Here is a 19,762-nt window from a genome sequence, read left to right as displayed (position 1 = left end):
TACACTACACTACTTTACACTACTCTACACTATTCTACACTACACTACACTTCTCTACACTACACTACACTTCTCTACACTTCTCTACTCTACACTACTCTACTCTACACTACACTTCTCTACACTTCTCTACACTGCTCTACTCTACACTTCTCTACACTTCTCTACTCTACACTACTCTACACTACTCTACACTACACTTCTCTACACTTCTCTACTCTACACTACTCTACTCTACACTACACTTCTCTACACTTCTCTACTCTACACTATTCAACACTACACTACACTTCTCTACACTACTCTACTCTACACTACTCTACACTATTCTACACTACACTACACTTCCCTACTCTACACTACTCTACTCTACACTACTCTACACTACCATATTCAACACTACACTACACTTCTCTACTCTACACTACTCTACTCTACACTACCATATTCAACACTACACTACACTATTCTACACTATTCTACACTACACTACACTTCTCTACTCTACACTACTCTACGCTACTCTACACTACCCTACACTACCATATCTACACCACACTACTCTACACTACCATATGCACCACTACAATATACTACACTACTCTACACTACTCTACACTACACTACTCTACACTACCATATTCAACACTACACTACACTTCTCTACACTACTCTACACTACCATATGCACCACTACACTATACTACACTACTCTACACTACTCTACACTACACTACTCTACACTACCATATTCAACACTACACTACACTTCTCTACACTACTCTACTCTACACTACTCTACTCTACACTACTCTACTCTACACTACACTACACTGCACGCCACTACATTTCTCTACTCTACACTACACTTCTCTACATGGCACTACACTTCTCTACACTACTCTACATTTCTCTACACGGCACTAAGGCTGTAAAGCTGTAGTAGAATAACACACAATGTAGTGAGAGAGACCTCGCTCCAAACATCTGTTTGGTTCTGTTTTCATTTCTCCCACGGCTGAAACTGAATCACCACCAGGTGTGTGCTCAGGTTTTAACACTCGGCTACCGTTACTGTCAGACCGGGCTAACGTTACACTCTCTCTGAGGTGACAACACCGGGAGACGTTCGTAAAGAAACAGTGGATACCGTACACTCAGACTTACAGTTTTCATTGAGACACAGAGGATCAGATTGAAACAGGTCGACAAGTATTTAATGCACCTCACTGTGTGAAATGTAGACTTTCTATACCATTGGCTGTGGTGCTGTAGAATGGAGTATGGAGCTGCAGTGAGGATGGCCTGGTATTTCCCCACAATACAATACAAACAGTAACTGTATGATTGAATGCATACCATTAAGTACATAGAATGCAGTATCACATCCCAACACTGAATGTTATCCGGTCGTATTATTATTTTTTTATTTATTTATGTTAGACTAAATATTGTTGTAGTGTATATTTCTGTGTTATTATTGTTGTTGTGTAGACGGATAAGAAGGACCCTCAGGGGACAAGCTGTATCTCAGGGTTTGAGGTCTTACTGCAGAAACAGCTGAAGGGGAAGCAAATGCAGAAAGAGATGGCCGAGTTTATACGAGAAAGGTAACTACACAATCCCCTTTCATTATCTGAGCCGATCTGTCAACAATCCTGATCAGACCAATGTTTCACAACTCCTTTTTTATCTTGAGCAATGTCCTTTTCTTTTTAACCCAGATGTGCACTTTTCTATTTTGTACAAAACAGGAAAAATGACTCGCTAAATAACGACATTCGATGGTAAATAAATTCCTTTTCTCCTTCCCTCTTTCAGGATAAAGATTGAAGAGGAATATGCCAAGAACCTCGCCAAGCTGTCACAGATTCCCCTCGCGGGACAGGAAGAAGGGTGAGTGGGTAGTGACATCAATTCCTGCCGTGGTGCCTTTAAAAAAAAAAGTTGCCTACACGAGCGTGTCGCCTCGCACACGCCGACGCTTAGGAAGACATGGCACAAAAAAAATACAAGAAAACCTCTCCGCGTCAACTCAAAGATTCCATGTCAAAAGTCATTGCACAGATTATGCCAACTCCTAGCTGATTCCTTGCCAACTCCTAGCTGATTCCTTGCCAACTCCTAGCTGATTCCTTGCCAACTCCTAGCTGATTCCTTGCCAACTCCTAGCTGATTCCTTGCCAACTCCTAGCTGATTCCTTGCCAACTCCTTGGCAATTCTTGTATATCTGAAAGGGGTTGGTGGGTGTACGGTATGGACATACCATGCTGATAGAACAAATCATGTCTAGAAGTAGAGCCACTATGTTGGGCTGGACAGCAGGGTACTATAAGGGTGTTATGGCATCATATCAGCCCAGACTCACTGGGAAAAAGAGAGCGAGAGAGAAGGGGGACCCCTCTTCAGTCCGGCATTATAGGGAGCCACACACTGTGAGCAGCTCTTTGTCTGGTAAATTGGATCCTGTGGGGGACAGGCTGGCTGTATGATGGGGTTGCTAGGGGACAGGCTGGCTGTATGATGGAGTTGCTAGGGGACAGGCTGGCTGTATGATGGGGTTGCTAGGGGACAGGCTGGCTGTATGATGGAGTTGCTAGGGGACAGGCTGGCTGTATGATGGAGTTGCTAGGGGACAGGCTGGCTGTATGATGGGGTTGCTAGGGGACAGGCTGGCTGTATGATGGAGTTGCTAGGGGACAGGCTGGCTGTATGATGGAGTTGCTAGGGGACAGGCTGGCTGTATGATGGGGTTGCTAGGGGACAGGCTGGCTGTATGATGGAGTTGCTGGGGGACAGGCTGGCTGTATGATGGGGTTGCTAGGGGACAGGCTGGCTGTATGATGGGGTTGCTAGGGGACAGGCTGGCTGTATGATGGGGTTGCTAGGGGACAGGCAGGCTGTATGATGGGGTTGCTAGGGGACAGGCAGGCTGTATGGTGGGGTTGCTAGGGGACAGGCTGGCTGTATGATGGGGTTGCTAGGGGACAGGCTGGCTGTATGATGGGGTTGCTAGGGGACAGGCAGGCTGTATGATGGGGTTGCTAGGGGACAGGCAGGCTGTATGATGGGGTTGCTAGGGGACAGGCAGGCTGTATGGTGAGGCTGCTAGGGGACAGGCTGAGAGGGAGGGAAGGCTGTAATAAGATGTCTGCATACCACATTTACTACACAGTCATAATGAGTCACTGTACCAGACTGACCTAAAGTACATGAGAAATCTTCCATATGCACATGCTCAAATGTTGTGCACGCATTTGTTTTCCATCCCTGTTGGTGAGCATTTCTCCTTTGCCAAGATGATCCATCCACCTGACAGATGTGGCATATCAAGAAGCTTACTAAACAGCATGATCGTTACACAGCTGCACCTTGTGCTGTGGACAATAAAAGGCAACTCTAAAATGTGCAATTTTGTCACACAACACAATGCCACAGATGTCTCAAGTTTTGAGGGAGCATGCAATTCCCATGCAGACTTCAGGAATGTCCACCAAAGCTGTTGCCAGAGAATTGAATGATAATTTCTCTACCATAAGCCACCTCCAACTTCGTTTTAGGGAATTTGGCTGTACGTCCAACCGGCCTCACAACCGTAGACCATGTGTAACCATGCCAGCCCAAGATCTCCACATCCGGCTTCTTCACCTGCGGGATCGTCTGACACCAGTCACCCGAACAGATGATGAAACCGTGGGTTTGCACAACCAAAGAATTTCTGCACACAAACTGTCAGAAACCGTCTCAGGGAAGCTCATCTGTGTGCTCGGCGTCCTCAACAGGATCTTGACTGCTGTTCGGCGTGGTAACTGACTTCAGTGGGCAAATACTCACCTTCGATGGCCAACGACACGCTGGAGAAGTGTGCTCTCCCGCCTATATCCAGCAACTTCACACAGCCATTGAAGAGGAGTGGAACAACATTCCACAATAAACAGCCTGATCAACTGTATGAGAAGGTGATGCATGAGGCAGAAGGTGGTCACACCAGATACTGACTGATTTCTTTAAGGTATCTGTGACCAACAGATGCATATCTGTATTCCCAGTCATGTGAAATCCATAGATTAGGGTCTAATGAATTTATTTCAATTGACTGATTTCTTTACATGAACTTTATATGATATTGTTGCATGTTCCCTTCATATTTGTCTTCAGTGTAGGTTTCTAAGGGGGTGAGAATGGAGACGAGAAAAGAGAGGAATACTATAGTATGATACTGCTCTACAGTTAACACTGAAACAAAGACAGTACAACACTGTCCTGCATTAGAGATATGATACTGCTCTACAGTTAACACTGAAACAAAGACGGTACAACACTGTCCTGCATTAGAGATATGATACTGCTCTACAGTTAACACTGAAACAAAGATGGTACAACACTGTCCTGAATTAGAGATATGATACTGCTCTACAGTTAACACTGAAACAAAGACGGTACAACACTGTCCTGCATTAGAGATATGATACTGCTCTACAGTTAACACTGAAACAAAGACAGTACAACACTGTCCTGCATTAGAGATATGATACTGCTCTACAGTTAACACTGAAACAAAGACGGTACAACACTGTCCTGAATTAGAGATATGATACTGCTCTACAGTTAACACTGAAACAAAGACAGTACAACACTGTCCTGAATTAGAGATATGATACTGCTCTACAGTTAACACTGAAACAAAGACAGTACAGCACTGTCCTGCATTAGAGATATGATACTGCTCTACAGTTAACACTGAAACAAAGACAGTACAACATTGTCCTGCATTAGAGATATGATACTGCTCTACAGTTAACACTGAAACAAAGACGGTACAACACTGTCCTGCATTAGAGATATGATACTGCTCTACAGTTAACACTGAAACAAAGACAGTACAACACTGTCCTGAATTAGAGATATGATACTGCTCTACAGTTAACACTGAAACAAAGACAGTACAACACTGTCCTGAATTAGAGATATGATACTGCTCTACAGTTAACACTGAAACAAAGACAGTACAACACTGTCCTGCAATATGATGCTGGACTAGTAAAACCCCTTCTCTGAGTTTTATACCAATCTGTATCATCTGTCCTCTCTCATCTACTGTACTACTGCACCAGTGTTGTTGTGATAGAATGGCAGAGTGGGGTGGAATTGTTTCATATAGAATATAAACGATGCCAGTGAGTTCTGACCACCCACGCCCACCGTGTCCAGAGAGAGCAACACAACACGATACTGTTATTATCAAATCAAATCGTATTTGTCATATGCGCCGAATACAACAGGTGTAGGTAGACCTTACAGTGAAATGCTTACTTACAAGCCCTTAACCAACAATGCAGTTTTAAGAAAAAATAAGTGTTAAGTAAATAATAGATATGTAAAAATAACAAATAAAAGTAACTAATTACTTTAATTAAATAATTAAAGAGCAGTAGTAAAATAACAATAGCGAAGCTATATACAGGGGGTACCGGTACAGAGTCAATGTGCAGAGGCACCGGTATGTCGAGGTAATTGAGGTAATATGTACATGTAGGTAGAGTAAAGTGACTATGCATAGATAATAAACAGAGGGTAGCAGCAGCGTAAAAGAGGGTGGGGGGGCAATGCCAATAGCCTGGGTAGCCATTTGATTAGCTGTTCAGGAGTCTTATGGCTTGGAGGTAGAAGCTGTTAAGAAGTATTTTGGACCTAGACTTGGAGCTCTGGTACCGCTTGCCGTGCGTTAGCAGAGAGAACAAGTCTATGACTAGGGTGGCTGGAGTCTTTGACAATTTTTAGGGCCTTACTCTGACACCGCCTGGTATAGAGGTCCTGGATGGCAGGAAGCTTGGCTCCGGTGATGTACTGGGCCGTACGCACTACCCTCTGTAGTGCCTTGCGGTCGGAAGCTGAACAGTTGCCATACCAGGCAGTGATGCAACCAGTCAGGATGCCCTCGATGGTGCAGCTGTAGAACTTTTTGAGGATCTGAGGACCCATGCTAAATCTTTTCTGAGGGGGAATAGGCTTTGTTGTGCCCTCTTCATGACTGTCTTGGTGTGCTTGGACCATGTTAGTTTGTTGGTGATGTGGAGACCAAGGAACTTGAAGCTCTCAACCTGTTCCACTGCAGCCCCGTCAATGAGAATGGGGGCGTGCTTGGTCCTCTTTTTCCTGTAGTCCACAATCATCTCCTTTGTCTTGAGCACGTTGAGGGAGAGGATGTTGTCCTAGCATCACACGGTCAGGTCTCTGACCTCCTCCCTATAGGCTGACTCATAGTTGTCGGTGATCAGGCCTACCACTGTTGTTTCATCAGCAAACTTAATGATGGTGTTGGAGTCGTGCCTGACCAGGCAGTCATGAGTGAACAGGGAGTACAGGAGGGGAATGAGCATGGACACCTGAGGGGACCCCGTGTTGAGGATTAGCGTGGCGGCTGTGTTGTTGCCTACCCTTACCACCTGGGGGCAGCCCGGCAGGAAGTCCAGGATCCAGTTGCAGAGGGAGGTGTTTAGTCCCAGGGTCCTTAGCTTAGTGATGAGCTTTGAGGACACTATGGTGTTGAACGCTGAGCTGTAGTCAATGAACAGCATTCTCACATAGGTGTTCCTTTTGTCCAGGTGGGAAAGGGCAGTGTGGAGTGCAATAGAGATTGCTTCATTTGTGGATCTGTTGGGGCGGAATGCAAAGTGAAGTGGGTTTAGGGTTTCTGGGATAATGGTGAGTGAGTGCTACGGATCCGTAGGCAGGTTACCTTAGTGTTCTTGAGCACAGGCACTATGGTGGTCTGCTTGAAACATGTTGGTATTACAGACTCAGTCAGGGACAGGTTGAAAATGTCAGTGAAGACAGTGAAGACTCTTGCCAGTTGGTCAGCGCATGCTCTGAGTTCATGTCCTGGTAATCCGTCTTCTACCCTGCCTGCTACCCTGCCTGCTGCCCTGCCTTCTACCCTGCCTTCTACCCTGCCTTCTACCCTGCCCGCTACCCTGCTTGCTACCCTGCTTTCTACCCTACCTGCTGCCCTGCCTGCTATTCTGCCCGCTACCCTGCCTACCATCTTCTATCTCTTCTTGATCCATCTTCTATCTCTTTTTGATCTACTATCTCTTGTTGATCTTCTATCGCTTCTTGATCTTATATCTCTTTCTACCCTGCCTGCTACCCTGCCTACTACCCTGCCTGCTGCCCTTCCTGCTACCCTGCCTCCTACCGTGCCTGCTACCTTGCCTGCTACCCCGCCTACTACCCTGCCTTCTGCCCTGCCTGCGACCCTGCCTACTGCCCTGCCTGCTACCCTGCCTGCTACCCTGAATATCTCTTCTTGATCCATCTTCTATCTCTTCTTGATCTTATATCTCTTCTTGATCTACTTTTTCTTCTTGATCTTCTATCTCTTCCTGATCCATCTTTTATTTCTTCTTGATATATCTTCTCTTCTCCGATGCCTCTCAAAGTGGCAGGGGGCCGAGCAGAGAGCAGCACCCTGATGCTGTAGGAATGTGCACACATCTTCCTTTCAGAGTGATGCTTTGATGTGAACTGGTTAAAGACCCTCAGCTCCTCTCCATACCCACAGCCTGTAGTGCCTCATGGCCGTATGGGCCTGCTGCTGCCTACCTTCATGGCCCTTGGATAAATATTCTGCTACTGTTTGGAATGACGGACTTAAGATGTGTGTTCAGAGGAGTTTAGTTTATTAGGATCCTCATTAGCTACTGCACATGCAGCAGCTAATCCCCTTTCCTTTCCTTTTCCTGGGGTCCACAGGAAACATACAAATACATGACAAAGTATAGAACAGTTATAGACAACAACATAAGATATTACATTAAATTAAACATTAAAATACAATAAAAGAGTTATACTGTATATAGGAAAAACACCAAGAGACAACAAAAATACTATTTACACACTATTCGTAGATACTGTACATATTTATATTCTTATATACAGTTAAATTAGATATTTAGAAAGAGGAAAGGCGCTGTGATACAATATGTTTTTTAAGCTAAACTTTGTTTTTGCCTGAGTAGAGGAGAAGAGGTTACCTAGTACTCAAGGCTAGCCTGGCGTCTCATTCACTGATGTACCATGGCTTCCAATTTGCTTTTCATTTCTGCTAGGGTATAGAGAGTTTTTAACAATGTATTTTTTCCTTCTGCTATGATCATTGTTAATGTTGGTGTCCAATCACCTTAGTCATTATATTCTGTAGATATGATTGACTGTATATTAGTTGTCACAACATTAATTTGTAAAAGTTAATTAAAGATATCATTTTCCAACACTGCATTATGTCACAGAACTTGGCTGTGAAAACAGTTGGCTTGCAGAATGTTCTAAAGTAATGGGAAACCATTAGACGGTTCGGCTTTATCTCATGTCCTCAGTGTTTACATCCTCCTAACCAGCCGGGGAACTAGCCGAGGACCAGGCACAGCTGTGAGATGGGCTGCCTTCTGGGTTATAAACTGTCTATGAACTTTTAAGGCTCTATTCAGTCTGTAAAGCTGAAGCGTTACAGATTCCGCCATAGAAATGTAAAGGTCATTTCCCATTGAGCCGACATATGCACTGTTTGCCGCGAATGCAATCTCCGCTAAAGTGGGAACATTGCCTTTAAATGTCAATCACTCTGTAAAGCAGAACCTCATCTCTTTCTCTCTGTTTGGCAGGATCCACCCTGACTTGTCTAACATGGTGTGTTGTCTCTGTGGTCTAACGTGGTGTGTTGTCTCTGTGGTCTAACGTGGTGTGTTGTCTCTGTGGTCTAACAGGGTGTGTTGTCTCTGTGGTCTAACGTGGTGTGTTGTCTCTGTGGTCTAACGTGGTGTGTTGTCTCTGTGGTCTAACGTGGTGTGTTGTCTCTGTGGTCTAACGTGGTGTGTTGTCTCTGTGGTCTAACGTGGTGTGTTGTCTCTGTGGTCTAACGTGGTGTGTTGTCTCTGTGGTCTAACAGGGTGTGTTGTCTCTGTGGTCTAACGTGGTGTGTTGTCTCTGTGGTCTAACGTGGTGTGTTGTCTCTGTGGTCTAACAGGGTGTGTTGTCTCTGTGGTCTAACGTGGTGTGTTGTCTCTGATCTAACATGGTGTGTTGTCTCTGTGGTCTAACGTGGTGTGTTGTCTCTGTGGTCTAACGTGGTGTGTTGTCTCTGTGGTCTAACGTGGTGTGTTGTCTCTGTGGTCTAACAGGGTGTGTTGTCTCTGTGGTCTAACGTGGTGTGTTGTCTCTGTGGTCTAACGTGGTGTGTTGTCTCTGTGGTCTAACAGGGTGTGTTGTCTCTGTGGTCTAACGTGGTGTGTTGTCTCTGTGGTCTAACGTGGTGTGTTGTCTCTGTGGTCTAATGTGGTGTGTTGTCTCTGTGGTCTAACGCGGTGTGTTGTCTCTCTGATCTAACGCGGTGTGTTGTCTCTGTGGTCTAACAGGGTGTGTTGTCTCTGTGGTCTAACGTGGTGTGTTGTCTCTGATCTAACATGGTGTGTTGTCTCTGTGGTCTAACGTGGTGTGTTGTCTCTGTGGTCTAACGTGGTGTGTTGTCTCTGTGGTCTAACGTGGTGTGTTGTCTCTCTGATCTAACAGGGTGTGTTGTCTCTGTGGTCTAACACGGTGTGTTGTCTCTGTGGTCTAACACGGTGTGTTGTCTCTGTGGTCTAACACGGTGTGTTGTCTCTCTGATCTAACGTGGTGTGTTGTCTCTGTGGTCTAACACGGTGTGTTGTCTCTGTGGTCTAACGTGGTGTGTTGTCTCTGTGGTCTAACGTGGTGTGTTGTCTCTGTGGTCTAACGTGGTGTGTTGTCTCTGTGGTCTAACGTGGTGTGTTGTCTCTCTGATCTAACGCGGTGTGTTGTCTCTGTGGTCTAACAGGGTGTGTTGTCTCTGTGGTCTAACGTGGTGTGTTGTCTCTGATCTAACGTGGTGTGTTGTCTCTGTGGTCTAACGTGGTGTGTTGTCTCTGTGGTCTAACGTGGTGTGTTGTCTCTGTGGTCTAACACGGTGTGTTGTCTCTGTGGTCTAACCGGATGTGTTGTCTCTCTGATCTAACAGGGTGTGTTGTCTCTGTGGTCTAACGCGGTGTGTTGTCTCTGTGGTCTAACACGGTGTGTTGTCTCTGTGGTCTAACGTGGTGTGTTGTCTCTGTGGTCTAACGTGGTGTGTTGTCTCTGTGGTCTAACGCGGTGTGTTGTCTCTGTGGTCTAATGTGGTGTGTTGTCTCTGTGGTCTAACAGGGTGTGTTGTCTCTGTGGTCTAACGTGGTGTGTTGTCTCTGTCCTCAGTACTCTGTGGTGTCATATAGTGATAGTGTCATTTCTTATCTCTCTCCTTAGTACTCTTGGGGAAGCCTGGGCTCAGCTAAAGAAGAGTCTGGCTGACGAGGCCGAGGTTCACCTCAAGTTCTCCTCTAAGGTAGAACACATTATGTTACACTTTACTCAAATGTAACACACTGGACTGTATTCTTTACTCAAAGGAAAACACTTTACACTTCAGAATGCAATTATATTCCATGTAATTTGTTGTGTACACTCTTAGAAAAAATGCTTCCAAAAGGGTTATTTGCAGAGGGATAGGGTTCTACCAAGAACTGTTTTGATCAGTTTGTAAGGCAAAGGGTTCTACCTAGAACCTTTAACATTCTAAGAATCATTTTAAGAAGAAGGGGTTCTTTGATGATTCTTTGGAAGCCAGGAAGAGTTCTACATAGAACCACATATAATATTTCCCGGCATGCTCTATTGCAGGGAGATTTTCCCAAATTGTTTATTTTATTCAGTGGTGTAAAGCACGTAAGTAAAAATACTTGAAAGTACTACTTATTAAGTCGTTTCTGGGGGTATCTGTACTTAATTTTACTATTTATATTTTTGACAACTTTTACTTTTACTTCACTACATTCCTAAAGACACTTATGTACTTTTTACTCCATACATCTTCCCTGACACTCAAAAGTATGTTACATTTTGAATGGCTAGCATGCCAGGAAAATGGTCCAATTCACTCACGTATCAAACGAACATCCCTGGTCATCTCTACTGCCTCTGATCTGGCAGACTCACTAAACACACATGCTTTGTTTGTAAATTTTGTCTGTGTTGGAGTGTGCCCCTGGTTATCCGTAAATAAAAAATAAAAATAAAATGTTGTTTAATATAGGGAATTTGAAATGATTTATTTATTTTCAGTACTTAAGTACATTTTAGCAATTACATTTACTTTTGATACTTACGTATATTTAAAACCAAATGCTTTTAGACTTTTACTCAAGTACTATTTTACTAGGTCACTTTTACTTGAGTCATTTTCTATTATTTCTATCTTTTCTTTTACTCAAGTATGACAATTGGGTACTTTTCCCACCAGTGCTTTTACTGTAATACAGTATCTGTGTTTTTGCATGTACATTGATTGGTTGATACATTTGATGCTAAACAAAGATAAATAACATTCAGATTTCTTAATAAACTAATCCAATCTGTTAGTAATTGGATCTATTGCACCCGTTACTGAGATAGTTGTTCCAGGTTAGATGATTGAAGTTGTCTCAGTATTCAGTCTTCCCTGCCCTAGCACTCATTCTGAATGCATGTTGCAGGTGATCAACAATTCCACTTGTTGGATATCCTAACTCCGGCTGGATTTCAATAGGAATTAAACATCACGTTGCAAGCCAGCATAATGTGATTTGCAGGCCTGACGTGGCCTGTAAACCAGTAGTGATGGGGAAACTACGCTTCCTGAAGCATTGAGGCTTTCCAATCAGTTGTCTTGAAAATAGGTTAATTACTCTGAGCTTCTTTATTCGTTCACAATATACATTAGTGACATCTGCTGGTCAGTAATAGATAACAATGTCTAATTATCAGATATTCACTTTTTTTCCCTCTACTGATTTAGGGAAAGGGAAAGGCGGATACCTAGTCAGTTGTCCAACTGAATGAATTCAACTGAAATGTGTCTTCTTAATCAAATCTCCGTGGCACAGCGATAAGTTTATTGAATATTCGAATCATACAGTATACTTGCAGTGAAGCCACTCAACAACGACATCATATCAGTCATCCAACAGATTCCCATTCAGAGCGACACACAGAAGCATCCAGGGTCAATGCCCTGCTCAAGGGCATGTTGATCGATCTACCACCAGGGCAAAAAACGTGAAACCGAACCCTCCAAGATCCCCCCACAGTTCCCCAATAGCTGTCCCTCAACCATTCGAGACCCCTCCCACAGCCCCCCAGGAAGAAAAATAAAAAATACAATTCATTCCATTCCCCCAAGAACCCCCCAATGCACCAACAACCAACAGAATGAACCCCCACCCCGAAGAACCCCCCAATGCACCAACAACCAACAAAATGAACCCCCACCCCGAAGAACCCCCCAATGCACCAACAACCTTTTTTAAGGATCCAATACGTAATATTGTACACTTATCATAATTAGGTTTTAGTCCAGAGAGTACAGAAAAGTTATCTAGATCTTCAATGAGACATTGCAGGGATCTAGCTTGCGGACTTAATATAAACCTTGAGTCATCGGCATACATGGACACCTTTGTTTTTAAGCCTTGGATTTCTAATCCTCTAATGTGGTTATTGGATCTGATTTTAATAGCTAGCATTTCGATGGCCATAATGGATAGATATGGTGACAGCGGACACCCTTGTTTAACCCCTCTTGACAATTCAAAACTCTCTGAGAAGTAGCCGTTATTTACTATTTTACACCTGGGGTTGCTATACATTTCTTTTACCCATTTTATAAGAGAATTACCGGAATTGAAAAAATCCAGGCATTTGTAAATAAAATCCAGTCTTACTTTATCAAATGCCTTTTCAAAATCCGCTATAAATACCATTCCTGGCTTCTTATATGTTTCATGATTTTCTATTATTTCTAGTAGTTGTCGTATATTGTCTCCAATGTATCATCCATGTAAAAAACCTGTCTGATCAGGATGAACAATACCTGGTAAAACCCTTTTAATTCTGAGTGCTAAGCATTTTGCTAGTATTTTTGCATCACAACATTGAAGTGTAAGGGGCCTCCAGTTTTTTTAGATAGACTGGGTCTTTATATTTGCCATCTGGGTCTTGTTTTAATAATAGAGAAATCAGACCTTCCTGCTGAGTACCTGACAGACTACCATTTCTATAGGAGTGGTTAAAACAATCTAACAATGTAGCTTTTAGTATATCAAAAAATACTTGATATACCTCTACTGGTAGGCCATCAAGCCCTGGGGTTTTTCCAGACTGAAAGGATATAATTGCCTCAAAAAGTTATTCCTCTGTAATTTGGCCTTCGCACTGATCTTTCTGTACATTTGTTAATTCTCAAATTTTTATATTACTTGGAAAGAATTCCTTACCATAATCTTCATTCAGTGGGAAAGGATGAGACGGAAAAGAGAACATATGCCTAAAATAATTAACTTCCTCTTTTAACTCCATATTCCATCCAGTTTGCTTTATTTTTGTAATAGATTACATTAGATCGTTCTTGAATAAGTTCCTCAAGTTCTTTTAGTTTTTCCTGTAACTTATTTTGTATCTCTGTAGTATCGTTTTTATTGCTATCTACCTGTACTATTAGTTCATGGATATCCCTTGTTAGTCTTGTTTCTTTAGCCAGAAACTGCTTTTTTATTATTGATGAATATTGAATTGAATGACCCCTGAAGGTACATTTAAAGGTATTCCAAACAACAACAATTGGCTACAATACCTCTTTTGCCAATTGGACTGGACCTTTTTTTTGCCGACACAGAGCCCTGCCAATCCATCACAACTGGTCTAAATCAGCTACAAGCTAATTTAGCCATTTTTTTGCCGCTGCTAGTAGCTTTTACCTTCTGCACAGACACCAGCCCTGTTATTAGCCTGGATATTACTCACCAATTTACCAGCATCGGACTGTCTCTCGACAACAACGCCGGATTCCTGCCGTAATCCCTGAGCCACTACTTCTGATCCTCACAGCTAGCTTGCAGCTAGCGCAGTTAGCGCCACTGCCACGAAGCTAGCACCAGTTAGCAAACACAATTCTACAATTCACAACCTCTCTTTCGCCATTCGGCTTGGATTCTCTGGATTCTCTGTCGACACGACCACGTCTGAGCAGACCCCCTCCGTCTGAGCAGACCACCCCCCGGGCTACTAACTTTAAACGCCGCGTGCTAGCTTAGTGGAGGCCTCCCTGCTCCATCTACGGCTGCCCCCTGGACACTATGATCACTTGGCTACATAGCTGATGCATGCTTGACTGTCCATTAATTCACGGTACTCCATTCTGTTTATTTGTGTTTTATCTGTCGGCTCTGTGCTTTAACTCAGGATCTGTGTGTAGTTAATCCGACCCTCTCTGCCTAGTCGTCGCCATTTTTACCTGTTGTTGCTGTGTTAGACTAGCACCCTGTTATTGCTGCTGTTATCTTACCTGTTGTTTTAGCTAGCTCTCCCAATCAAGACCTGCAATCACTTTATGCCTTATTGTATGTCTCTCTCAAATATCAATATGCCTTGCATACTGTTGTTCAGGCTAGTTTTCATTATCATTGTTTTGGTTTGCAATGGACCCTGTAGTTCCACTCTCCGTACCTCTGATACCCCCTTTGTCCCACCCCCCACACATGCGGTGACCTCACCCATTGAGACCAGCATGTCCAGAGATACAACCTCTCTTATCATCACCCAGTGCCTGGGCTTGCCTCCGCTGTACCCGCGCCCCTCCATACCCCTGTCTGCACATTATGCCCAGAATCTATTCTACCACGCCCATAAATCTGCTCCTTTTATTCTTTGTCCCCAACGCTCTAGGCGACCAGTTTTGATAGCCTTTAGCCGCACCCTCATCCTACTACTCCTCTGTTCCTCGGGTGATGTGGAGGTAAACCCAGGCCCTGCATGTCCCCAGTCACCCTCATTTGTTGACTTCTGTGATCGAAAAAGCCTTGGCCTCATGCATGTCAACATCAGAAGCCTCCTCCCTAAGTTTGCCTTACTCACCGCTTTAGCACACTCTGCCAATCCTGATGTCCTTGCCGTGTCCGAATCCTGGCTTAGGAAGGCCACCAATAATTCTGAGATTTCCATACCCAACTATAACACTTTCCGTCAAGATAGAACTGCCAAAGGGGGAGGAGTTGCAATCTACTGCAGAGATAGCCTGCAAAGTTCTGTCATACTTTCCAGGTCTATGCCCAAACAGTTCGAACTTCTAATTTTAAAAATTAATCTCTCCAGAAATAAGTCTCTCACTGTTGCCGCCTGCTACCGACCCCCCTCAGCTCCCAGCTGTGCCCTGGACACCATCTGTGAATTGATCGCTCCCCATCTAGCTTCAGAGTTTGTTCTGTTAGGTGACCTAAACTGGGATATGCTTAACACCCCGGCAGTCCTACAATCCAAGCTTGATGCCCTCAATCTCACACAAATCATCAAGGAACCCACCAGGTACAACCCTAAATCCGTAAACATGGGCACCCTAATAGACATTATCCTGACCAACCTGCCCTCCAAATACACCTCTGCTGTCTTCAATCAAGATCTCAGCGATCACTGCCTCATTGCCTGTATCCGCCACGGGTCCGCGGTCAAACGACCACCCCTCATCACTGTCAAACGCTCCCTAAAACACTTCTGCGAGCAGGCCTTTCTAATCGACCTGGCCCGGGTACCCTGGAAGGATATTGACCTCATCCCGTCAGTTGAGGATGCCTGGTCATTCTTTAAATGTTACTTCCTCACCATATTAGACAAGCATGCTCCGTTCAAAAAATGCAGAACCAAGAACAGATATAGCCCTTGGTTCACTCCAGACCTGACTGCCCTCGACCAGCACAAAAACATCCTGTGGCGAACTGCAATAGCATCGAAGAGCCCCCGCGATATGCAACTGTTCAGGGAAGTCAGGAACCAATACACGCAGTCAGTCAGGAAAGCAAAGGCCAGCTTTTTCAAGCAGAAATTCGCATCCTGTAGCTCTAACTCCAAAAAGTTCTGGGATACTGTAAAGTCCATGGAGAACAAGAGCACCTCCTCCCAGCTGCCCACTGCACTGAGGCTAGGTAACACGGTCACCACCGATAAATCCGTGATAATCGAAGACTTCAACAAGCATTTCTCAATGGCTGGCCATGCCTTCCTCCTGGCGACTCCAACCTTGGCCAACAGCCCCGCCCCCCCCCGCTGCTACTCGCCCAAGCCTCCCCAGCTTCTCCTTTACCCAAATCCAGATAGCAGATGTTCTGAAAGAGCTGGAAAACCTGGACCCTTACAAATCAGCTGGGCTTGACAATCTGGACCCCCTATTTCTGAAACTGGCCGCCGCCATTGTCGCACCCCCTATTACCAGCCTGTTCAACCTCTCCTTCGTATCATCTGAGATCCCCCAAGGATTGGAAAGCTGCCGCGGTCATCCCCCTCTTCAAAGGGGGAGACACCCTGGACCCAAACTGTTACAGACCTATATCCATCCTGCCCTGCCTATCTAAGGTCTTCGAAAGCCAAGTCAACAAACAGATCACTGACCATCTCGAATCCCACCGTACCTTCTCCGCTGTGCAATCCGGTTTCCGAGCCGGTCACGGGTGCACCTCAGCCACGCTCAAGGTACTAAACGATATCATAACCGCCATCGATAAAAGACATTACTGTGCAGCCGTCTTCATCGACCTGGCCAAGGCTTTCGACTCTGTCAATCACCATATTCTTATCGGCAGACTCAGTAGCCTCGGTTTTTCTAATGACTGCCTTGCCTGGTTCACCAACTACTTTGCAGACAGAGTTCAGTGTGTCAAATCGGAGGGCATGTTGTCCGGTCCTCTGGCAGTCTCTATGGGGGTACCACAGGGTTCAATTCTCGGGCCGACTCTTTTCTCTGTATACATCAATGATGTTGCTCTTGCTGCGGGCGATTCCCTGATCCACCTCTACGCAGACGACACCATTCTATATACTTCCGGCCCTTCCTTGGACACTGTGCTATCTAACCTCCAAACGAGCTTCAATGCCATACAACACTCCTTCCGTGGCCTCCAACTGCTCTTAAACGCTAGTAAAACCAAATGCATGCTTTTCAACCGTTCGCTGCCTGCACCCGCACGCCCGACTAGCATCACCACCCTGGACGGTTCCGACCTAGAATATGTGGACATCTATAAGTACCTAGGTGTCTGGCTAGACTGCAAACTCTCCTTCCAGACTCATATCAAACATCTCCAATCCAAAATCAAATCAAGAATCGGCTTTCTATTCCGCAACAAAGCCTCCTTCACTCACGCCGCCAAACTTACCCTAGTAAAACTGACTATCCTACCGATCCTCGACTTCGGCGATGTCATCTACAAAATAGCTTCCAACACTCTACTCAGCAAACTGGATGCAGTTTATCACAGTGCCATTCGTTTTGTTACTAAAGCACCTTATACGACCCACCACTGCGACCTGTATGCCCTAGTCGGCTGGCCCTCGCTACATGTTCGTCGTCAGACCCACTGGCTCCAGGTCATCTACAAGGCTATGCTAGGTAAAGTGCCGCCTTATCTCAGTTCACTGGTCACGATGGCTACACCCACCCGCAGCACGCGCTCCAGCAGGTGTATCTCACTGATCATCCCTAAAGCTAAAACCTCATTTGGACGCCTTTCCTTCCAGTTCTCTGCTGCCTGCGACTGGAACGAATTGCAAAAATCTCTGAAGTTGGAGACTTTTATCTCCCTCAACAACTTTAAAAATCTGCTATCCGAGCAGCTAACCGATCGCTGCAGCTGTACATAGTCCATCTGTAAACTACCCACCCAATTTACCTACCTCACCCCCCATACTGCTTTTATTTATTTACTTTTCTGCTCTTTTGCACACCAGTATCTCTTCTTGCACATGATCATCTGATGATTTATCACTCCAGTGTTAATCTGCTAAATTGTAATTATTCGATTTATTGCCTACCTCATGCCTTTTGCACACATTGTATATAGATTCTCTTTTTTCTACCATGTTATTGACTTGTTTATTGTTTACTCCATGTGTAACTCTGTGTTGTCTGTTCACACTGCTATGCTTTATCTTGGCCAGGTCGCAGTTGCAAATGAGAACTTGTTCTCAACTAGCCTACCTGGTTAAATAAAGGTGAAATAAAAATAAAATAAAATAAATAAGGGGATTTGCTGAACTGGAAAAATGCAGTTATTTTCAGGAGGTCTATGTGTAGCTGGTGTATAGGAGTGAGGCGCAGGACAGCAGATATGAGTAAATAAACGTATTTTACTCAACATATAATAAAATGCAATACAAAAACAGAGCCCACAATAACGGACCTTCCTACATAGAAATAATCACTCACAAACAAACATGGGGGAACAGAGGGTTAAATAATGAACAGGTAATTGGGGGATTGAAACCAGGTGTGTAAGACAAAGACAAAACAAATGGAAAATGAAAAGTGGATCGGCGATGGCTAGAAGGCCGGTGACGTCGACCACCGAACGCCGCCCGAACAAGGAGAGGGACCGACTTCGGCGGAAGTCGTGACAGTTATAAATTATTTTATCTTAGTTAAAAAACAAGTTGTCCTCCATTAACTTCTTCTGGCTGCAAGCGCGACGTCGGTACACTTATGACAACAGCCAGCTCAAGTGCAGGGCGCAAAATTCAAAATATATTTTTTAGAAATATTTAACTTTCACACATTAACAAGTCCAATACAGCATTTGAAAGATAAACATCTTGTGAATCCAGCCAACATGTCCGATTTTTAAAATGTTTTACAGCGAAAACACCACGTAAATTTATGTTAGCTCACCACCAAATACAAAAAAGGACAGACATTTTTCACAGCACAGGTAGCATGCACAAAACCAACCTAACTAACCAAGAACCAACCAAACTAACCAAGAAACAACTTCATCAGATGACAGTCTTATAACATGTTATTCAATAAATCTATGTTTTGTTCGAAAAATGTGCATATTTGAGCTATAAATCAGTTTTACATTGCAGCTACCATCACAGCTACCGTCAGAAATAGCACCGAAGCAGCCAGAGTAATTACAGACACCAACGTCAAATACCTAAATACTCATCATAAAACATTTCTGAAAAATACATGGTGTACAGCAAATGAAAGACAGGCATCTTGTGATTCCAGCCAATATTTCCGATTTATTAAGTGTTTTACAGCGAAAACACAATATAGCATTATATTAGCTTACCACAATAGCCAGAAACACAAGCCATTTACCAGCAGCGAAAGTTAGCGATCGTAACAAACCAGCAAAAGATATATAATTTTTGACTAACCTTGATAAGCTTCATCAGATGATAGTCCTATAACATCAGGTTATACATACACTTATGTTTAGTTCGAAAAAGTGCATATTTAGAGCTGAAATCAGTGGTTATACATTGTGCTAACGTAGCATCTTTTTCCCACAACGTCCGGATATTTTTCTGCCACTCACATATTCTGACCAAATAACTATACATAAACGTTACTAAAAAATACATGTTGTATAGGAAATGATAGATACACTAGTTCCTAATGCAATCGCAGTGTTAGAATTCTAAAAATAACTTCATTACGACATCCAGCTTAGTTATAGCGAGAGAGTGCCCAAAATCTGGGCGCAAACTACTAGTACAACATGTTCGACAGATATATGAAATAGCATCATAAAATGGGTCCTACTTTTGATGAGCTTCCATCAGAATGTTGTACAAGGGGTCCTTTGTCCAGAACAATCGTTGTTTGGTTTTAGAACGTCCTTTTTCCCT

General features: G+C 44.0%; 1 protein-coding gene across 1 annotated transcript in view; it reads left to right on the top strand.

The window, feature by feature from the left end:
• LOC139569991 (growth arrest-specific protein 7-like) overlaps window positions 1–19,762 on the top strand; it is a 121,648-nt gene that overhangs the window by 76,667 nt on the left and 25,219 nt on the right. The window contains exons 7-9 of the mRNA XM_071391407.1: window positions 1,495–1,610; window positions 1,822–1,896; window positions 10,316–10,394. Coding sequence (XP_071247508.1) covers window positions 1,495–1,610; window positions 1,822–1,896; window positions 10,316–10,394 — 270 coding nt within the window. The remainder of the gene's footprint in view (window positions 1–1,494; window positions 1,611–1,821; window positions 1,897–10,315; window positions 10,395–19,762) is intronic.

This window comes from Salvelinus alpinus, chromosome 3 (genome assembly GCF_045679555.1).
Source record: "Salvelinus alpinus chromosome 3, SLU_Salpinus.1, whole genome shotgun sequence".
NCBI classification, from domain to species: Eukaryota; Metazoa; Chordata; class Actinopteri; order Salmoniformes; family Salmonidae; genus Salvelinus; species Salvelinus alpinus.
The sequence above is the reverse complement of the archived record's forward strand: the minus strand, read 5'-3'. Positions and strand labels throughout refer to the sequence as shown.